This window comes from Trachurus japonicus, chromosome 14, assembly GCF_045865225.1.
Source record: "Trachurus japonicus isolate A0001 chromosome 14, Traja_1.0".
In the NCBI taxonomy this organism is placed as follows: domain Eukaryota; kingdom Metazoa; phylum Chordata; class Actinopteri; order Carangiformes; family Carangidae; genus Trachurus; species Trachurus japonicus.
Genome location: NC_140920.1, coordinates 11,696,680 through 11,718,179, shown reverse-complemented (window position 1 = coordinate 11,718,179; position 21,500 = coordinate 11,696,680). Strand labels below are relative to the sequence as shown.

Sequence of the window (21,500 nt, the reverse complement as noted above, 5' to 3'; positions counted from 1 at the left end):
ATGTGAGGAAATTCATAGATAAGTAATTTGTATCCATGATTAATCACTAGATACCATTTGCTCCAGTATCTAGTGATTTTAGAATACAGTATGATAATTCATTGTTGCATACTTGTATTCAACAATGTTTGTACTTTTCAGCACATAATTGTTTTTACTTAAAGATTTTACTGTAATATTGCTGTCTACGTCATATTTTGTACATCTTTAGACTCCAGTTAAGTTATCATGTGGTAACACATATAGTCCACTTGGGAGCAGTGTAGGCTTGGTTGTTGCTTGTTCCCATTTCCTGCTCCCTGAAATCCACCAGCTGAAACGTTGAAGAACAACACATCTCATGTAGGAGTTTTTAAATAATACTGATGTTTATTAATCATTAATCCAGCTTGTTAAGACTGTTACTTCTGGATGAGGGGCGAGATTCCTCACTGGCCGTTGATAGACTGTATTTCGAGGTTTATAAGTATTATGTTTGATATGATAAGTAGTGTGGTTTTAAAAATTTTGATATACTTAGGATATTAGTTACTTGTGAATGAAATGTGGGGAAAAAAGGCAGAAATAATGCATTTGATGTCACATTAAAATTGAGTTCAATAATGCAACTTTTACTTTAATACATTGTGCGTAGTTAATTCTGAAGTTCATGGTCAATGTGTAAAATGCTTGGTACCATAGCTCATCCTCAGACAAACAAATGTGACTGTGTGATTTTTCAGTTTTTGCTGGGAACTGTGCAAACAGCAGCTGCCACTGTAAACCGCACACAGCTGCTTGGTCTTCACTGAGCCACCAGGGGGCGTCATTTAGCAGATATTCTGGTTTGTGAAGCTTTCCCCCCCCACTTAGTTCTGCACCAAAGCTTGCTGATTGGTCCAAATACCCCACATGGGTTTGAGCACTGACCAATGGAGTTTGAGCTGATCGGGGGGGCTGTTGCTAAGGCACTTCTGAAGCAAAAAAAAAAAAAAAAAAATCTGTCAGCAGTCTGCTTCCACCATTTCCCTCTCACACTCCTCATACAGGGTCCTCATCATCTCTCCCTCTGTCATGTCCAGGTCTATCTAGCTGTGCTCTCAGGGCCGACAGCTCTGCCTGCTTCATGCTGCCTACTGATGGGTGAAACGTGCAGAGGGGCGAGTGGGGGTTTTGCATTTTGAGCCACAAAGACTGGGCCCTCCCTCATGAACCAGGAGCTGTAAGCCCCACCTCCCCTGGTTATCCTGTCACTTGACATTTGAGCTCAGCCAACACTTGCAGCCCGTCTGTCACCATTTCACTCTGCCTCTCTCCTTCAATTCAACCAAAAACATACCTGAATGTTCAGCTCCAGCAGGCTCCTCTGAAATAAGAGAAACGTGTACATGATTTGCACTGATACTGCGATGACTATTGTGATTGATTAAGTTGTGAAACATCTTGTTTTTTTGAGCATGTAAAAAGTGAATGTAAAAATGTTGGCAACATGACAGCGTGCATGAGGCGTGTGTGTATAAAGTTGCAGTGGCAATGGATGAAAACATGTCTGAAACAGCTTGAAGAGATTCTTTTACAGCTGTGGAGAGATTTAAAATATCTCCTCTACTGTACTGGCCATGTTCCAACTCTCACTTACTCACACACATACTGTACTCACACTCACACACCAAACACACAAACACACACACACACACACACACACACACACACACACACAGAGGAAGAGAAATAAAGAGCCCCTCCATACCTCTCTGTCTGCTATGTTTCCCCTCCTCCTGCCTCCTCTTGTTCACTGCAAAATGTGAGAGATACGAGATCCTGCCCTCTCATTGGTGCATGTCCCGTGATTGGCAGCTGGCTGGCCCCGCCCCCGTCGGTCTCTGCACATGGATCAGTCTGCTATGAGAGCCCAAGCATCAGAGAGAGTGGAGTGAGGAAACAGGAAGAGGAGGAGAGGGGAAGAAAGGAGACAGAGGAGAGGATCGGGTGAGACAAGGTGGCGAGGAGTGAAAGGGAGGAAAAGGGGAGCAGAGGGGCGTGTGGACCAAAGAGAAAGAAGACAACAAAAGAGGTAAAAGAGAGGTACAAAGGGGCAACTTGATTGGCTTTCTGCTGATGGCTGAATGGAAATATACTGCATGCATTGTCCAGTGTGGGAGAAGTGTGAATGTGTGTGTTGGTGTTTCTTTTCCGTGCTGTGCTGTTTACATTTTTGGATTGTTGTGTGTTTTCTGTGTGTCATTGTTCTGAGTGATCTGAACATACTGCAGTGTGTCTGCAGACTGTGCTGCACATTCATGCATGAAGCTCTCTCTCTCCCTCTCTCTCTGTCACACGCACACATACACAGTCACACACACGCACACACATACATGCACACACAAACACAGGCTAATGTTCAACAGTTCATCAGAGCCCAAATGTAACCACAAGTGTAACCTCCAAGCCTCCCTTAAATACATTCATCATTTCACATTTCTGCACACTGTGTCTGCACGTGAGCATGTCTGCGTGTGTGTGTGTGGTTAATGTGTGTGTGTGTGTGTGTGTGTGTGTGTGTATTTGAGGCAGGTTTACTATAGTCAGAAGCCTCAGTGTGACTAAGTGTGATGATTAATCTCCTAGTAGAGTGATGTCTAAACTGTGTCACAGGCTGTACAGTACTCGGCTCCACTGAAAGTTCATCTCAGTTTGTTGAACACACTCTCTCGCACACTGTTGTTGTGGGGGTTTTTTTTATAAAATAGTTGGCTCAACTGTTTGACTCCCACATCTTCACACTGTTTGAAACCGAATAAACAAAAGACATCTGGGGTTATTGTCACTAAACGTGCAACATGAACCCAGTGTATGCTTTCAGTTGCCAGCTTTGGTAACCCTCCCGGATGTGCAATTGTAGGTTACCATTTACCACACAAACCAGCTGTCTGGCTCACACACGCACACGTGACACATGAGGTGTCTTCTTCAGATCTGTTAACCTGCTTCATTGTCTTTGTTCAAAAGAAGCTGTACATTTTTTGCATTGTTTGCAAAAGACACCCCTCTTTCTTGTTCTTGACCTTGCCTTGGTACATTCCAGTACCCCTCAGAGGGCTGTGCTTTATGGAGCATACACTGGGAGAAGCTGCTGTTGGAGAGGGAGAAGGGGATAGAGCAGAGTGAAGCGGGGCTGCAGGGATGTTATTTTTAGAAATGTGATTGATATTCGGCTTTCTTTCCCCGTGATGGTGACGCTATTTCAGGCCTATATCCAATAATATCATACATGTGCATGCACTCAGGGTGGGTTGTCTGTGCAGCCTCCGTCCGTCTCTATGTTGTACAGTAGCTTCTCATTTTGCCTCCATCTGCTCTATTCATGTCTCTGCTCCTCGTGTTAGCTAGTCGAGGAGCCACCAGAGACAGGTCTGGTCTGGTGCAGCCCATCCTTCCTTTTATGGTATAGGAAGCACACACACGCACAGACACGCACACACACACACACACACATACTACACAAAGACACACACATGCTCATAAAGTCTCAGCGAGAGATGCACATCTGCAGTGGTTCACTGCAGCTAGCAAGCAGCTCCAGATGGTATGAGATGTGCAAGAATGTGACAAACTGTTGATTTGTCCAAACGAGGACACAGATTAAAGTGTGTTTTAAGATCAGAAGCGGTTCTTCACTACTCACTGAATGTGTTTATTCAGCTGACAGAGCTGCTGCACAAATGCTGCAGACATCTGAGACGAGTGAGCAGTTAGGAAGCAGAGAGGAATGTAGAAGTATACATTAAATCCTCTTCTCTCTCTCTCTCTCTCTCTCTTCCTCCCTCTCTCTCCATGTTATAATCACACACGCAAACACTCCCCTCCTTGCTTGAGGCCTTGCTCCCAGCTCTGGACTAAATGATATCATCGGTTGCCAGGGATACAAGGACACAGCGTGCAGAGAAAAGGGAGGGTGAGGCATAGGCAGAGCCATGCACATAGCCTGAAAGAGAAAGGAAGGAAGGAGGCTGGCATATTGGGTATCAAGAAAGAAAAGAAGCCTTGTTGAAACAAGTAGGGAAGATAGAAAAATGCAAAGGGGCAGGGCCATAAGGAGAGAAAGAAAGCCTGCCAGCCTGTCAAAGGTTACTGGTCCAACCTTCCTCTTTCCTCTTTCTTACATCTCATTTCATTCCTCTTCTTTGTCTGTAGAGGGTCAGTAATGCAACAGTGCAGATGTGTGTGACAGCATGTGTTGTCGAGATGAGAGACGAGAATAGAAAAGAAGAGAATGGCAGCGATACCTGAGGGATGGAGAAGAGATACTGTCCTTGATTTGAAACAATAAAACCCTCCTATCTTGTACATGTGTGCACCAAATGACTGGTATTTCCTCTTTCTCTCTCTCTCTCTCTCTCTCTCTCTCTCCACCGTGTGTGTGTGTTTACCAGCTAGCGGAGGATGAGCATGTCTATTTAAAGGGATCTGAGACTGCACAGGTCTGCTGTCTTTCTATTCCTGACTGGCGGCATCATTGAATTTGGACCAGAGAGTCTCTCTCTCCCTTTTCTCTCAGTGCTCATTGCAAGGTAAGACTAGTTAAAAGCCATGTGTCATGTACACACACACACAAACCCAAACACATAAACACACTATTAGGTCACAGTAACACTCGGCAAACAGGATTCATTTGGTGAAACTGTAAAAGGTTGGACAGCTGAATGGGAGTTTGAGCACAGTCAATGCATGGTTATTCCCTGCTCCATTCTCCCCGTGAGAGATGACCAGGGTTTCCTTGGTGACAAGAGGTAGGAGAGAAAGCATACTGAGAGGTGCAAACAGCAGGTTTAGTCTATGATAAGGTGACAACCATCCACTACTGGAAGCAATGAAGTGTTTTAATTGTAAAGCATCATTCATGCACAACTGCATCACTGTACAAATCACCCATAGTACTGTAATATCTTTAAAGATGTTATGCAGCAGAAATTCAACACCATACGCTACCACTTACTGTGCTGTTTGCAGTGCACATTTCTTTTCTTTAAGATCATTTCACTATGAAGCAACAGAAACTTAAACACTTTTGCACATGACATCATTGGGCCCCTGCGCTGAAGTCCAGATGTTTCAAATGACCCCTGCACAGAAGGGTTAAATACCGGAGGAAGTGAGCCATTGTTGTGTGGAGTCAAATGTAAGCTGTTGTGGACTGACGGCTCCCTCACTACAACTCTGTAACAGCAGTGTGTGCTATCCGTCTGTCTGTCTGTCTGTGCAATGTTGTGTGTGTGTGTGTGTGTGTGTGGAAATGTTGCAGCTCCACACAAACATAGTTGAAACACATTAGTTGTAAGCGTGAAAAAGATTAACAGTGATGTGACATTAACACATTCTGGGAGTCAAATCCAAACAGGCAAGTCTAACAATGAAGTCATCCAAACAAGATCCTGAGCAGAGACGGCTTCAACGCAAAGTATTGTCCAGTGATGAAGAGGTTATTGGAGCATTAGTGTAGGCGCTCATAAAACTAGCCTCTCAAAAAGCCGATTTTAGTGGAACATGAGATATGAGGATTAGTGCGGATATTACCAGACATTTTTGTCTATTGTACAGCTTTATATAGCGACCTATGGCACACGCTGTAGACTTATTTTACTGAATGTAGCAGTAGATACTGTACACACATAAAGGCCTCTCATGTCTTCTTCCTACTCTAAAAATAAATCTAAATGTAGTCGATTTCTAAAAGGCCTAAAGCCACAGCAGTAAGATCTGTCTGGCTTTAGTTGCTCTAGCAACTGGTCGGAAATGGACGACCAGGAAGAGGCTGCTCACTTCGCTCATTCAGCTCTTAGAAAAAGGTTTTTTACACTGCAACTGCAACCGTCTTAACCACAGACAACCCTCCATGGAACAAACTTTCCTGAGAAACAAACGCACCTCTGGGGAAGTGGTAAATGTTGCACAGTGGTTTTTCACTATAGTATGTATAAATAGCTGTCGGAAATAAGTATAGAGGTGTGACCTATGAACGGTGCACCAATTCAAAGTTGATGTTTGCAAGGTCAGTTCACAATGTAGCAGGTGATGAAATTTTGAGCAGTAACAATAGAGACAGTGAGAGATCTTTTCTGTCGTCAGTAGAAGAGCGAGTACGGAAACCATGGAGTTTTAAACAAAGGGAAAAAATCAACGAAAATGAAAATTGGCAGAGCAGGAGACTTGGAATTAAAAATTTTGATTAGACAATAAGAGAGCAATTTTAGTCTCAGCAGAAACGCAAAACTCGATAGTGCTTTGGTTTTCAGCGGGCAGCTGTAGATCTCACTCTGACTCTGGAAGTTTGTGGGCTTGAAGCAAAGAAAGGGAACAAGGCGTAGGTCTAGAAGATAGATTATCCATGTTGATCTGAAACACATTCAACACCAGTCCTCTTTAAGAATTAAGGAATCAGGGGAAAGAAAAACTTTGCAGTAGCACTGCCTGCCATGATTCTTCTCTCCTTCTTTGCTCATAAAGGGAGGTTGCCATGGTCCTTCGTCTTACTACTGTGTTTTTTCATCATTGGATAGCCACTGGCTGTGGTGGCTGCTGGGAAGCAGCGATTAGAGAGACAGAATGCACAATGCAGCTCTGGCTGACTGATGATATGACCACTGAACAGATACAGAGCAGCGGAACATGCAGCATGAGGAAATAAAATCTACTGTAATGACACTTTGGTGCTGACGTAAACCACGCACACACAAGAATAATACAAAGCCTGTTTGTCATGAAACCAGAAGAAATCAACATATATATATATATATATATAGAAATGCATGTTTGTCTTAATTCAGTTCAAGTCACACACAGATCGTATCTCTCAAACATGTGTCTTGTCCACAGGCTGTTGTTTTGCTCTCAGGTGTGAAGTGGAGGGCCTCTCAAATACAGACCAAGACTGGTAACCACAGCACATTTATTTCTGTCTTTCTGTATTTGTATTGTGTGTGCATGTGTTTGCAATGTTCATGCGGTCTAAAAACAACTACTCTCATTGCTTTTAATATCTGTTTGAGGGTGACTAGGGGGTTAGAGCAAGGCAGTACAACATGTGAATGACCTGTCGGTACAAATCTATTAAAAGAAAGGTGTGTGTGTGCGTGTATTTAACATTTACCACATGCACCAAATAGTGAGTACAACAGAAAGTGAAGGGTACATATTTGTTTTGCACGGTTGAAATGTCATCAAACTCTGAATTTACCCACGTGTGAGTTGCTCCATGTTGTGTTTTGTGAGTGTTCACTTGCTGCTATAATTGTATTTTACTTTAATTGATTAGGGGGTTCTTCCCTTGAGGCCATTTCAAAATAATAAGTCAGTGAGTCAAGTAGTTTTCTGAATCAGCGTCAAGGAATATTTTAAGATCCACACAATTTTGTCCCGCATCATGTAAGCGTAGGAATTACTCAAAAATAAAACTGTGCAATGCAGTGTGGTGGAAATCGCTCCTACACATGCTAAGAGCTGAATGGTTGAAAGGCTCAGTACTTTGTGTTGCACTTAAGTAGTCATACCTTCTGTAAATCGGATTTATGTGTTTATTAATAATCACAACACCATACTCATTAAACCACACATGTGTTCCAGGCTGCATGTATCACCCAGCAGAGCTGTACTCTGGCCGTAACACATGGGACTCCTATCCAGCTGGAGGACCTAACAGAGGACAATGGGCTCCTGTAAACAGTCGCGTCTGGAGCCACACAAACAGGTCAGCAGCACCATACACATGAGATTATAAGTGTTTCCACAGTGTTTGAGTTTATTTCTAAAGGGACAGTGGTCCATTCACATGGGCAAATATAAATTCAGAAGTAGGAAATAACCTCATATGTTCTTTGCATTATGATCTTAAGTTATGAAATCCTGTCAAAAATTCCACTATGACTACAGTAAAACTTACAGTACCCTAACTAAAAAAAAAACTGAAGGCTTCCTGAAAAGCATTTATAGCCAGTGGGAGTGGATAGTGGAACAACTTAAGACTTGAACTTCCCCAACAAGGGTCATTCCAGCAGGTGGGACTCCAGCCTTTGTTGTCTGGGCTGATTTAAGATAAGCACCACTTTATGGGGCGGACTGATTAACTGAAAATGGGATGAGCATATTCATGAAAAGCTCCTACTCCAGCTGCAGCAGTGAGCATGAACTCATCTGCACAGTTGAAACAAACACAACTGTGTTGAATGATGAAACACCCCAATTTCTTCAGCTGCAGCTGAGAGAAGCTGAAGTCTGACTATTGAGCTGCAGCAGCTGGGGAGGCTCTAATGAATGTGATTGTAACTGCAACTACACAGAGACACACACACACACACACACACACACACACACACACACACACACACACACACACACACACACACACACACACACACACACAAATGTATATATGGTTGTAGCTCTTGGCAACAGTGACTCTGATGAAGAAGAATGACTCCAGGCTCTACATAATGCATTACTCTGGGAAAAAGCAACAGTGTAGGTCACTAAGTTCTATCAACATGTGAACCAATAAATCTGAGATTTTTTCCCTTGAAGGTTAAATTAAAAACTTCAATATGCATTTCTCAGTTTTTTATATTACAGACAGAATAAACCAACATCAGTTATTGAGCTATCAGGTTGTTTTAACAGTGTCATAGTGACACCATAGCTTTCTGTCTGGGGTTAAGTAATCCTAGCAGAGACACTTTAATGAATGAGTCATGCCAATTAGATGTGGTCAAAGATGTTAATTTCTACCTGAGAGGACATTTTTCTTTTATGTAATATGTTTATCATGGCCCACCAGAGTTGCCATTGAAAAATATTCTTTCTAAGATCAAATTTTTGAGTGTTGCCAAAGTATCTGCCATCATTGAAGTGTCCATGAGTCAGAGCAACTACTTCAGGGAGAGAGAAGAAAACACTGGAGGTCAAGAGTCAAGAAGAAAAACAAGCAAGTTTGGCTCTAACCTGACTTCTAGCAAGAAGCGCTCCCAAGAGCTCCTTGATTCACATGAACTGCATTTTGACATCGATACTTAAGCTTTTCTTTTTTTTTTCTTTTTTTTTTTACAGATGCCAGGGAGGGCGCAATCAATCACACCATCCACTGTCAAATCGTCTTTATAATAGGTGAGTGTAACAAATAATTTATCATCCATCCACTGCACTGGAAATGTGTCAGATTTTGCATGTTTTCTTTATCTTTCTTTAAAGTTATATATTGTCTTGTAGGCTATTTGTTACTGAGACCACTTGGCTACATAGACAACAGTATACAACTTGATGTTATCATGTATATGAGTAATCATTAGATATTTTAAGTCTCATTTGTGTCATGCTGTGGGGTTGTTGTTGTTTTTTATTTTATTTTTGGGTACGCCATGATCATTGTTGCTAAGTTCAGTTGGTCTTTGTCTTAGGGGGGAGAGGACAGTGAACCATGTTCAGGACAAAGGTATCTCAAAGGGGCACAGGCAGAATCTGCGTCTTTGGGACGGAAAAGAGCAACTGTTTGAGGCCCAGAACTGGCATCACAACTCCACACGCTCATTCCACAACCGAGCCGCCACCAACAACGGTTATCTGACGGGACCCGGAGACCGCTACGCGTCCTGGGACAATAACGTCAGCAACTCTGTGGTGCGCAGCGCTGACCGGGGAGATATTAGAGTTGATGTTGTTTTTGCATCTAGAAGTGTGACATCATTTTACTTCTCTCTCTCCTCCTCCTCCTCTCTCTCTCTGTTAGCATGGGGGGCCTCGCCTACATCGCAACAACAGGGAGCTCCAGTCCCCACCGGAGAGATGGGCCCCCGAAGACTGTCGCAGAAGCTTCCCGGGCAGAATGATAAACAACAGGCCGGGACCCTGGAAACGGCCAGCCCTCCATCAGCGGCGGGACCAGTTGCACCAGCACAGTCCACCCCCACAGCACCCTTTATCCCCAAGAGAAGATTGTCCTGCGAAGAGGAGAAGGGACTCTGGACCTGATCAGGTGGAGTAAACTTTTTAAAGATGCTAAACTGTGATCGATGCAGTGTATTTCATTTCTGTGCAACAGCACCACCCGTTGGTAAATCATCTCATGTGACATGTGAATATTTATGCTTGTCTGTTTTAGCCATCTCATCCTGGATCAAGGCATTTACCTTTACTCACCCATGCCCCATCACCGCCTCGCCACCACCGCTGCAACCAAGATGACTGGAAGCCTCTTAACGACAGGGCGGGTCCTTGCCACCACTCTGACCACAGGACCTCAGCAACACAGCAACAGGTGAGATATGTCCGTTAAATGATAGAATTGTAGTTTCCCTTTTGGTAATATCTCCTGTTTGGGTTTGAAATCTGCAGGAAACCTCTAAACTGCGAGCTGGAGGACATGGCTTCAGTAACAGTAGCCTGGCAGCTCTGAACCAGAGCAGACCGCCACATCATGGAAGCAGAGGGAAGGTCGAGCGGAAAATCTCGTCTTCACCAGCAGACCACACCCGTGTGCCTTACAGCCACCAAAACCATCATTACCATTATCAGCGGCACACAGGCCACCCCAGAGTCCTACAGCACAACCCCCCGCTACACCCTGTGGAGGAGAAGGAGTCACGTAGCCATCACCACAAACAAAGCACAGTAAGAAATAAACAGAGCAGCAGCATGAAAACAGAAATCTGTCTGTGTTTTGCATTTAAAGCTCTTCTCCTTTTTTTCTGAACAGACTAGTGGGAGTCTAACATTATTTATTATTTGATCCTTGAACAGAAGTGTAAATTAACTTTTTAATAATGTAATATTAACTCTGCAGGAACCTCAACGCACTCATCAAAGAGGAAATTCAAGGGACCCTGCCCTCTCCAAGTCTTCTGGTGCAGACTCTCCTCCCTACTCATCCCTCCTCTGTAGTCCTAAAGATGGAGGTTCTACTGCCAGCAGTCCACGAGCTCCTTCCAGTCCTTCTTCATACTCGGCAGCCAGTGGCAGAAAAGATCCATTAATCATTCGTCAGTGTAGTCCCGGCCTCAGTGGACAGCAGAAACTCCAGGGAAGCCCCATTCACGCACCAAGACCCAGCCTGACGTCCACCACGTCTCTGACATCTCACAGTGGTCCAAAATCCAGGTTTTCAGACACCAAGTACAGAAAGCCCTCGCAGCCCCTGTGCTCTCGACAGTTCCCACACAGCAGATCCAGAGCAAACAAGCCTGAGAAGGAGTCAGAAGATCACAAAAAGCCTGAGTGCAAGCAAAAAGATAAGCTGGGGAAAAAGGAGAAAAAGGGAGAAGCTCTAGAGACGAACAGAAAGGGTGAGGAAAGAAAAAGACGCAAGAAAAAAGATGAGAAAAGGTTGGGCGACAGAAAAAAGAAAAGAGATAAAGCACTGAAGAGAGAAAGAAAGCTAGGTTTGAAAACAAAAAAGGAAATGCTGATCCCCATCTCAGCCCCCAGCTCTTCCGGAGAAGTTAAAACAAGTAAAATGGAGTCAACAACTCTGAATCCAGAGAATCAAAGCCAGTCAACAACAAAACAAAAGCACAGGGCGAGGAGGGAACGAGCAGAGGGGCCACGCAAGCCATCTGCCAACGCTCCTCATCCCAGCTGCACTTCTCCACAACCGTCCTCAAAAGCTGAAAATCACAAAATGTCCAAAAAGAACAGCAGTCTCCAGAATGTTCCCGTCAAGAATCAACTAATGCAGCCTCCACCCAGGAAAACAAACTCCAACAAGACCAGAAAGAAATCCACCATCGTCACATCCAAATCAAAAGAAGAGGGACCGAAAGCAAAGCCCGATGATACGCTCCCCTCACTTTTACTTAAAGCCTTAGCACCACTCAGCAAAGCCTGTTCTGTTAGCTCAGAGCTGTCCGTCCACAGCAAAGACAGTGGCCAGGGAGGAGTTCTCAACGCCCCGGATCTCCAGCCTGTGGCTGTGATGGGAAACCTGAGGGAAATAGGAGACAACCTTGCTAACACTCCTCCTGTCCTGAGCTGGCAGGGCTCTCCAGTGTCCGTTCTGGGAGAGGACGAGGATGAACTAGAAAAGGGAGTGATAAGTAGACCTGTCCTCCAACCCAGCCCCACCCAGTGCTTTTCTCCTCCCCCTGTGGACAACGAGAGCATCGACGATATCGATAAAGAGCCTTGCGAAAGTGTCCCAGCTGATTATTCCCACAGTGACAAGTCTGAATTCTGTGATCTGCCCTGTGCAATCGAGCAAATTTCAGAGGAGGAAAATGAAGAAGAGGACAGCAGTGGGGAAACTTCTGGTTCCCTTCTTCATAAGCTTCGCCACCATAAAGCAGGACTGGATGACGTCTTCAAGAGCTTGGCCACCTTTCTCGGAGGCCAGAGGGGCTCAGGTCGAGGCGGTCCATTCGGCGGTCCTCCTGCTATCACTGCAGGTGGGGTGAAGTACTCCTCCTCTCTTGCAGAGATCCACTGTCATGAGCATCATGATTTCTCCCCTAAATCAGATCCCACTGAGTCGTCCAACCCCAGTAATCAGTTACCGACTCACACTACCTCAGACACACTTCTGACATCCCACCACAGGCCAACAGATCTGAGCGAGCCTGCTGTGGACGCCCTGGTGCTGGAGAAGCAGGAAAAGACTGAGGATGATGCGAAAGAGCGTAAAAATCCAGAGGACCTCCCCAAGAGCATTAAGTCATCTCTTTTGGACGGATCGCTGAGTGCAGAGCTGAGATTCACCACCACAAATGCATCCTCTTTTACCGGCCTCCTCACTGTTTCCACCAAGGAAGAGCGAGAACACAGCAAAGAGACAGAACACAGACATACAGACAGAAAAAGAAAACAGAAGGATAAGGATGGAGGAAGAGAAGGGGAGATCAAGATTAAGATAAAGGCAGAGGAAAGCCGTGTCATCTGTCCTAAGAACAAAGTAAATGAAATTAACGATTTGGAAGAAAGGGATGCTTCATCCCGAGAGCCGGTGATCTCTAAAAGCTCACCCAGACCTCTCATAGAAAGTATGAAGGGCCAGATTTCTCAAGAAAATCAAACCCCACACAGCAAAGACATCCAGAGAGAAAAGGCTGACTGTGGGAACACGGAGGTGAAGGTAGCAACAGAGAAGGAAGTGGTCACTGAGTTGGAAAATAAGATATCCTCAGCAGCAAGAAACCCAGATACCAAGACCTCAAACTCAGAGTCGACTATAACAATCAATACATCCAAACTATGTGTCTCCACACCAGCAAGTAAACCTCCCTGTTCAGTGGCTCCGGTCGATCCACTGAAACTGAAAGCACTGTCCATGGGCCTGTGTAAAGAGTTAAAGATCCTTTTGATCAAAGTGGAGAGCGCTGGGAGACAAACATTCAACATATCAGAGGTGGAGGAACAAAGAAGAATCCCACTTTCCAAGCTCAGCATCGAAAACAAAGCAGATGAAGTGATCAGAGCTTGCAAGTGAGTACTCGGTTGTTTTGTTAAACATGGGCTCTTGGAGGGAAATTTTTCTGATTGAACATTACAGGTGAGTTGTTAATCTTTATTTCATTCTGTGATCTCTTCCCAGGGGGACGAGGGTGAAAGGGAAATTCAAGGAGTCGTACCTGCTGCCCACTTTCTCCGTCAAACCTAACATCGCCATCAACATCCCCATCCCTCGAGAGAAGCTCAACCCTCCCACACCAAGTATCTACGTGAGTGCACACAGATCGGCATAATCCAAAAAATAAAAAAACCTAGCAAGTAATATCATCATGAATCGAATCTTGAAAATCTAGTTTTCAGCCATGCTAGCATCGATCTCATTAACATTTATGTTTGAGTCAGTCTAACCATTGGATGGATTACCATTAAATTTGCTACAGACATTCATTAGACATTTTAATTAGTTACAGCAATCACAACGGGCTCAGAGCTGCGGGCACTTAGTCTTGTTTATGTATGAACTGTAAATCACCATTATAACTATTTGATTTATTTTTAAATTACTCTGAACATTTCTTGAATCGTTTCCTCGGTAGCAGCAGGGAGAGCTGACTTGTTTTTACCTTGTTTAATCACATCCACACATTTCCCACCAACTGTCAGTGTTTCCATTTGTTTTTAAGGCAAACACGTTAATTCCTTTGCTGTGTTGTTTTATGTAGTTGGAGAGCAAGAGGGACGCATTCTCTCCGGTTCTGCTTCAGTTCTGCACTGATCCCAAAAACGCTGTCACTGTCATCAGAGGACTTGCCGGCTCCCTCCGCCTTAGTAAGTTTATCCACCACACTCGTCTCAGTCAAGTCACTGCTGATATTGCCGACTATTAGATTAGAGAAACTTACAGGAAGCAGGGACAGAGGATGGAAAAGAGTATTGAGGAGTATTGATTCCTCAGGCGTATCATTACATTCTTATTATTCTAGATGTAGTAGACATTTGATACATTGAGTCATTTCTGCAATAAAGAATATATTTGGGGTTTTTGGACAGCTCTCTCTTGCTCCTGTGTTTGACATGAATCCCACATCTTTCCACAGTCCACAAGGTTGTAGAAACCAGACTGTAACTGTGTGCTTGTTCTAAGAAATGCTGCATCCAGAGCCCCATTGTCACCAACTCAGTTCACATCACTTGTCTTTATGATTCATATTTGAATGCCAGCCATGACTGGGCGACTGGGAGGCTGCATGAGGACTTGCTGCTTTGAATATATTTACATGTTTCAGTGTGTGTATTTTACAATTATCAGGTAAAGGATGTGGTAGACATTTGCTGTTATCTGATAACTATGTCTGTTCTGTGCTCTTTTTTCCCCTCTGGTAGACCTTGGTCTGTTTTCCACTAAGTCTCTGGTGGAGGCCAATGCCGACCATGCAGTGGAAGTGAGGACTCAGGTTCAGCAGCCTGCTGATGAGAACTGGGACTCCAGTGGCTCATCACAGACGTGGCCCTGTGAAAGCAGTCGCTCGCACACCACCATTGCCAAATACGCCCAGTACCAGGCATCCAGCTTCCAGGAGAGCCTACAGGTAGACATTTTCCCTCACAGCACACACATGCGCACACACACATAGACACAAGTGTAGTTAAAGACAACATTGACTCACTTACACTTGCTTGTCCAGAGCTGTGGTAGAAGCAGGGGTTAATTTGAGCCGGATCCTGCCGGAACAAGATCCGGCACCTCTTAATTTTGGCCTCCCTGTGTTCCGGTACTTATTTGGGCAGATCCGGCACCTCTCATTAAAAAAAACGTTTTAAAAATGTTTAAAATAAAATAATATGTATTTATTAATTTACAGAACAAATCCCCATAATTCCATGTTGTTTATAGATTTAACGTCATTTGAAAGAGTTGGAGATCTTATAGTTTCGCTTCTACCGCGCTGTGCACTGCTGCACTCGCCATTCTCTCTCTCTCCACCCCTCTCTGCCTGTGTGTGTGTGTGTGTGTGTGTGTGTGTGTGTGTGTGTGTGTGTGTGTGTGTGTGTGTGTGTGTGTGTGTGTGCGACCTCTGCCCGTCTCGTCATCCCTGAGCTGTCATATGTACTTTGCGTTCCGGCACCTCATGATTTACAAATTAAGCACTGGGTAGAAGTCACGTACAGTCTGTCTGAGGAAGAAACACTGATTAGAATTGAAATAAATGGGCTTTAATCTGAATGAATTGAATCTAAATAGTTATATATTTTACTTTCTTTATATCTGTGTCCTAAGACAAAAAGTGAATTTGCTTTAGCTATATTTTCAGCATCAACTTCATGTCAAATTATGTAATATTTACATATGAGACCCATGGAAGTTGCTGAAAAGTTGACTCCACCGTTTCAATGTATGTGGACCTTCCTCAAACAGAAGTGACACATGCTGAAATTAGCGATTTACAGCAGGTTTGCTCTTGCATAAGGGCCATTGTGTGTCAAACTGTTGAGAAAGCAAAAGTGTTGCATTTATAAAGCATCTGTTCATGCTGTATGTATGGACTAATGAAGTCTAAACTGATAAATAATGATTTACTCATGATGTATCTTTGTCCACAACATTGAAAGTAAATGATAATGATGTATTAATCTTTAGCAGTTGGCCAACCTGTCAGCTAAGCTCATGTAGATGTGTTACAGGAGGAGAAGGAGAGTGAGAATGAAGAGGAAGGAGAGCAGACCGAGACCTCAGACCTATCTGACCCTGCAAAAGCTGGTCTGACCTTAACCAGCGGCAAAGGAAATCCCACCTCAACCACCAGCTCTGCTCCTGCCACCGGCACGCTCAGGTTAGCATATAGCTGGGATCTGTTTGTACCGAATTCACTGTTTTACTCTGCGGACAAATCTCAACCCAGACTGTGTTCTGTGTCTGTTTCCTTCAGCTCAGAGCAGAAAACAGGTGGAAAGATCATTAAATTTGGGACCAACATCGATCTCTCAGACCCTAAAAGGTGAGAAGATGTTATTAAAATCACTCAAACTGTGCTCACTCAGGGTGCTTGGTGTTTAACATTGCCCCACATGTTTTTTTGTGTTTGTTTGTTTTTTAAGGTGGAAGCCCCAGCTGCAGGAGCTGCTGAAGCTGCCAGCTTTCATGAGAGTGGAATCCAGCAACAACATGCTCAGTCATGTTGGCCACACCATCCTGGGCATGAACACTGTCCAGCTCTACATGAAGGTGCCAGGCAGCCGGACGCCAGGTTAGTGTGTGTCCAGCAGCCTCACAACTGGACACCTGTAACCCTGTGGTTTTACAAGCAAGGTCTGTTGAAACGATTTGAACGACCTGACTCTTTGCATTTGTCACCAGGACATCAAGAGAACAACAATTTCTGCTCCGTCAACATCAATATCGGACCTGGTGACTGTGAATGGTTTGCTGTCCATGAGAACTACTGGGAAGATATCAACAGATTCTGTGAGAAGTGAGTGAAGAGACGATCTGATTTCACAAAGTTTCAAGGTCTGTGTACAGCAGTGTTTTTCAATCTTGGGGTCGAGACCTCATGTGTGGTCACCTGGAGTTCAGATGGGGTTGACTGAAATGTCTAGTAATTGATAAAAAAAATTACTGATAATTTTTTTAACTTATTATTATTCTTTTTAAAATTATGATTAAAAACACCACACACAATCTTAAACAACTGTATTCTATACTTTCACTTTCTCAAATATAAATCAAGTTCAAATAAAACTCAGCATCTGAGCTGGCACATCTTGATTGACGGGTCACCAGAAATTTGTGATGTCAAAATGGGGTCCCGAGCCAAAAAAGGTTGGAAACCACTGGTGTTGTACAGGCTACATTTCATTGTTTCAAATGGTTTCCTTCAGGCATGGAGTGGACTACCTGACAGGGTCCTGGTGGCCAGTCCTGGAGGATCTCTACAGCTCCAACATTCCCGTGTACCGCTTCATTCAGAGGCCGGGCGACCTGGTGTGGATTAATGCGGGGACTGTGCACTGGGTCCAGGCAGTGGGCTGGTGCAACAACATCGCCTGGAACGTGGGACCACTCAACTGTGAGTTACAGCAAAGACTGACAGTCAGATGTTGCTCTTTGTCTCAATTTACAACGTATATATACTGTTTAATACGCTGTCCACCTTCAGCCTCACCTCTGTTTGTGTTTTCTGCTCTCCTAGCGTACCAATATCAACTTGCCCTGGAGCGCTTCGAGTGGAACGAGGTGAAGAAGGTTAAGTCAATTGTTCCCATGATCCACGTTTCCTGGAATGTGGCTCGCACCATCAAGATCACTGATCAGGATACCTACAAGATGATCAAGTGAGATGTCTCTTTATATAAATGTGTACAAATGTCATATGTATCTGTGTGTTTGTGCTTGTGTATACACGTATATCTCTCTGTCTCTCTCAGATACTGCCTCATGCAGTCCATGAAGAAAATCCAGATTCTGAGAGACCAGCTGGTGGCTGCAGGAAAGAAGATCTGCTACCAGAATCGTGTGAAGGATGAGCCAGCCTACTACTGCAATGAGTGTGATGTGAGTCTCTTTTCCCACTGGCCTTACTGTATATGCATAAAGGAAACTATGCATTTGTGTACCGTACATGATGCTGATGCACCATGGGACCATAACTGTGTTTGTGCAGCTGGAGGTGTTTGACCTGCTGTTTGTGACCAGTGAGAACAGCAGTAAGAAGACCTATGTGGTGCACTGTGAGGACTGTGCCCGAGCGAAGGCCCCGTCTCTGGCAGGAGTCGTGATACTGGAACAGTATCGAATAGAGGAGCTGATGAAAATCTATGACAGCTTCACGCTGGTCAGTCTCTTTTTCTAATTGTCTACTACAGTAACATTAATGCCAAAGCACATCTAAGTGATGTTCCTCTGCTACAGTTCTTAGGCATCTACAGTGTACAACTGAAATCCATTGCTAACAGTATCTCACTTCTGATTTAGTTTGACCTCCCTGACACCCAAGGTTTGGTAGTAGGACTCCGTTAGATAAAATGAGCAGACCTGTTAAACTGTGATTAGTAGAAGTTCTAACACAATTGCATTCAAGTTGGAAGAGGGTCAATTAGGTGGGGCTACAAAAGGTGGATGCTGTGTCATAAAATTAGATTTCTGGCAAGACTTCCTGTCTTTCAGGCTATAGGTTCAGTTCATTGTAAGTTTTACGACAGTCATCAACTTTGACTGTCCTGGTGCCTTTAAATACAATTACCTAAGCTAACCTAACCTGACCCTTCCTTTGTAATTGCAACTTTCCACAACCTCCATGGTGGTCTGTTGTTTGTCTTCCTTTTGGGAGCAGACTAAAAGCTCTCAAATGCATCACGGAGGATGCTGATGTAATACAGGCATTAACATTGTTCCAGTGGGAAATGAAAGTGTAACCATCAAAAAACACTAATGAAAACTAATTGTTCACAGTGTTGCACAAGCTACTGTTACTAGAGTAAATTTCAATTGTCTTTTGGAGATTTTTTTTTTAACATCGCTTCACCAAACAATTTCATTACAGTATGAGCTCAAGCTAATGACTTCTTTTACATTTTCAATCTAAAAAAGCACACTCAACAATGATATAAAGAGAATGTGATATGACTCTTTAACTCTTCTTTTTTTCATTTAGACCAAACTGTTTGCCTCCTCAATCAGTGGCTGCAGTAAAATCATCATCACTCATTCAAACAATGTATATTGTTGTTGTACATTTTGAGGTGATTCATATGCAGGTTGACATAGTGCCACAAAATCCAAACCAACACAGGTTTCATCCACAAAAGTTTAAAATAACAATTCAGCACAAAATAGAAATAATTACATCAGGAAATATAAGATATGCATTCTTAATTAGTCATTGGTTTGTAACTGAAGGTTTAATATGCACACAACTTTTTCATGTGATCAGCTGAGCTCTGTCTCTTCATCTTCTCTTCCTCTTCAGGCTCCATCACCCCCTTCAAAGTGATGACTCCGCCCTGGTGTCTTTCAGCCATAACCAAAACTCTAATGGCAGCACAAATGTTGTCTTCAAGGCAATCTATTCCTGCAAACACTTTCTGAATCAGCCAATCACGTTTACTCGGTATTGTTTACATCACATAAGGTATGGATACTCAGCCAATCCAACTATAGCTCACTGTCTTCCCCATACCAGCTGCTGATTGGACGTGTGTTTTAAAATAGAATGACTAGACTGGTACTTCTCATGAAAAGCATTTCTGATGTGTACAAAAAAAACAAAAACGACAAAAAAAAGGAAAAAGAAACACAATGTGAGCACTGCTAGCACTGAAAATCAGGTTATATGTTTAACGGACACTGCTGTGATTCAAAAGCGTCAAGTAGCCAGTTCTTTGTATTAATTCAGGTACTTTTATGCAAATTCAGTAGAACTTTTTTACACCAATCTAGTTATTCTATATGTCCATGAATTTGCTGTGATTCTATTGTACCAGCAGGGGAATTGCTTCACAGGAGAAGTAGCTGATTGTCACATTTGGCATCGTATTGGTTTCTGTTTTTGTTTGGTATTCAGGTAAACTCTGGCATTTGTAACTCCTGTCTGTAAACTCTTCGAGGTGCTATTCCAATGTTATTTACTCTCGTTAGATACTTAAAAAGTTTTACCAGCCTAGAAGTACACCACATTGGCCTTGTGAACTGTATTTAGAGGAGAGGTAATTAGAGGATTAAACTCACACAAATAAGGTTTTATGTAAGTATTAAAAAAAAACAAATCAAAATTTTTATCAGTGTCTCTAAAATACGGGTTTACTAGAGGACTAATATGGTTTCATTCTTAGTTGGAAATCAAGTATGTAGATGGGAAAGTGAGTTTTTTAAATTTGTTTTTTCACAAACCCAGCAAAATAGATGTTGGTCTGGTTACTAAGATACACCCAGAAAACAGACATAGTGTTGTTTTTATTTTTGAAATGGGAAAACAATCTCAGTTTTATACCTCTTTTGTTGCTACGTTCTTGTTTCTAGATGACAGAGAAAATAAATAATTGTAAATTGTGAATGAATTTACGGGATACGCGGTGGTGTGCATAGACGCGGTATGAGGTCGGGGTCACTATAGTTGTTTGTGTCAGTGAAGTGCCCATTGCAGTCTGCAAAAAGTAATACATACGTCCAAAGAGACACACAATCATAATCTTCTAATGCAAAAGCCAACAAGGGCGAACAGATGACCAGACTGCAGGGCACTTCAGTGTTTCCACTCTGCTCCACACATCCGTCCATGAGACTCAGCTCCGTGCACTGCCAACGGGTTTCATATACTGTACTTCCAGTTTAACATGATAAAGAGCACATCAACTGAAACATGACAAAATAAGACCAATTTCCTTTTCTGTCAATATTTAGACAGTCCTTCAAAAGAAAAGTTCTCATTACGTGGATGCTACATAGTCCAAACTTTGCCTTTGAATTCCAATGCTGTTATTTTGAGTTTGTTTGTTTTTTCACTGTAGACACTGTTTTTTATTCACTGTGTTTGTCATCATGTTGTATACTGCATTCGCTTAATTTTAGTTTTAACAACTAAAAATATATTGACTGATAGTATTTTTAAATAACATTTAATATAGATTATTGATACTGATATTTTAAATAGAATCATGACCAGCATATGAACTGAGCTGTAAAATAAACTGGTCACTACTCGCTAGTGGAACTGCAAGTTTTTGTTCATTATTAGCTGACACACACAGTAGTTCACAGAATAAGTTGATATTAAGTGAGTTTATAGTCTCGCTCTACTTAAAACTGAATGAAATTTGGTTGTCACATACTGTACCACACCGGACTGTGTTCACAGGTCTTTTTTGTCATTGAGGTGGATGTTCAGTATTACTGCTGTGTAACCACTCTTATGAAATCCCCACGACCTTCAGATCGTACCCCCTCCCTCATTAGTCTGTGCACACCATTTCATGTACATAATGTATCTTTTCAGGTTTTCAGGTTTACTAGAAGACTTATGTAGTTTTGTTCTCAATCAAAAATCTAATTTGTATGTGGTCAAATTTGTCCACCTCAGTCGTTTTTGTTTTTGTTGTTGCTGTAT

The 21,500-nt window shown here is 43.0% G+C and overlaps 1 protein-coding gene across 6 annotated transcripts; it reads left to right on the top strand.

Annotated features, from left to right (window-relative positions):
• Nucleotides 1-1,892: 1,892 nt before the first annotated feature.
• Nucleotides 1,893-20,169, top strand: kdm6bb (lysine (K)-specific demethylase 6B, b). 6 transcript variants are annotated; one of them, XM_085797526.1, is made up of 22 exons: nucleotides 1,893-2,053; nucleotides 4,413-4,550; nucleotides 6,853-6,910; nucleotides 7,600-7,723; nucleotides 9,076-9,132; nucleotides 9,423-9,642; nucleotides 9,752-9,997; nucleotides 10,124-10,279; nucleotides 10,357-10,632; nucleotides 10,805-13,434; nucleotides 13,544-13,670; nucleotides 14,124-14,229; nucleotides 14,785-14,990; nucleotides 16,084-16,232; nucleotides 16,329-16,397; nucleotides 16,498-16,646; nucleotides 16,757-16,871; nucleotides 17,281-17,468; nucleotides 17,592-17,733; nucleotides 17,827-17,953; nucleotides 18,063-18,233; nucleotides 19,368-20,169. In XM_085797526.1, the coding sequence occupies exons 4-22, from the start codon at nucleotides 7,605-7,607 to the stop codon at nucleotides 19,389-19,391; spliced, it is 5,277 nt and encodes a 1,758-aa protein (XP_085653652.1). In that variant the 5' UTR covers nucleotides 1,893-2,053; nucleotides 4,413-4,550; nucleotides 6,853-6,910; nucleotides 7,600-7,604; the 3' UTR covers nucleotides 19,392-20,169. The 6 variants fall into 6 exon arrangements, 5 of the variants coding, with proteins under 5 accessions (XP_085653652.1, XP_085653648.1, XP_085653649.1 ...); XM_085797522.1 differs by having other exon boundaries at nucleotides 16,084-16,397; XM_085797523.1 differs by lacking the exon at nucleotides 4,413-4,550 and having other exon boundaries at nucleotides 1,905-2,053; nucleotides 16,084-16,397.
• Nucleotides 20,170-21,500: the final 1,331 nt, after the last annotated feature.

Coding starts and splice junctions, on each gene's coding strand:
- kdm6bb (XM_085797522.1), top strand. CDS start 7,605: ATGTATCACCCAGCAGAGCTGTACTCTGGCCGTAACACATGGGACTCC. Junction 7,724..9,075: donor GTCTGGAGCCACACAAACAG/GTCAGCAGCACC, acceptor TTTTTTTTACAG/ATGCCAGGGAGGGCGCAATC. Junction 17,954..18,062: donor ACTACTGCAATGAGTGTGAT/GTGAGTCTCTTT, acceptor GTGTTTGTGCAG/CTGGAGGTGTTTGACCTGCT.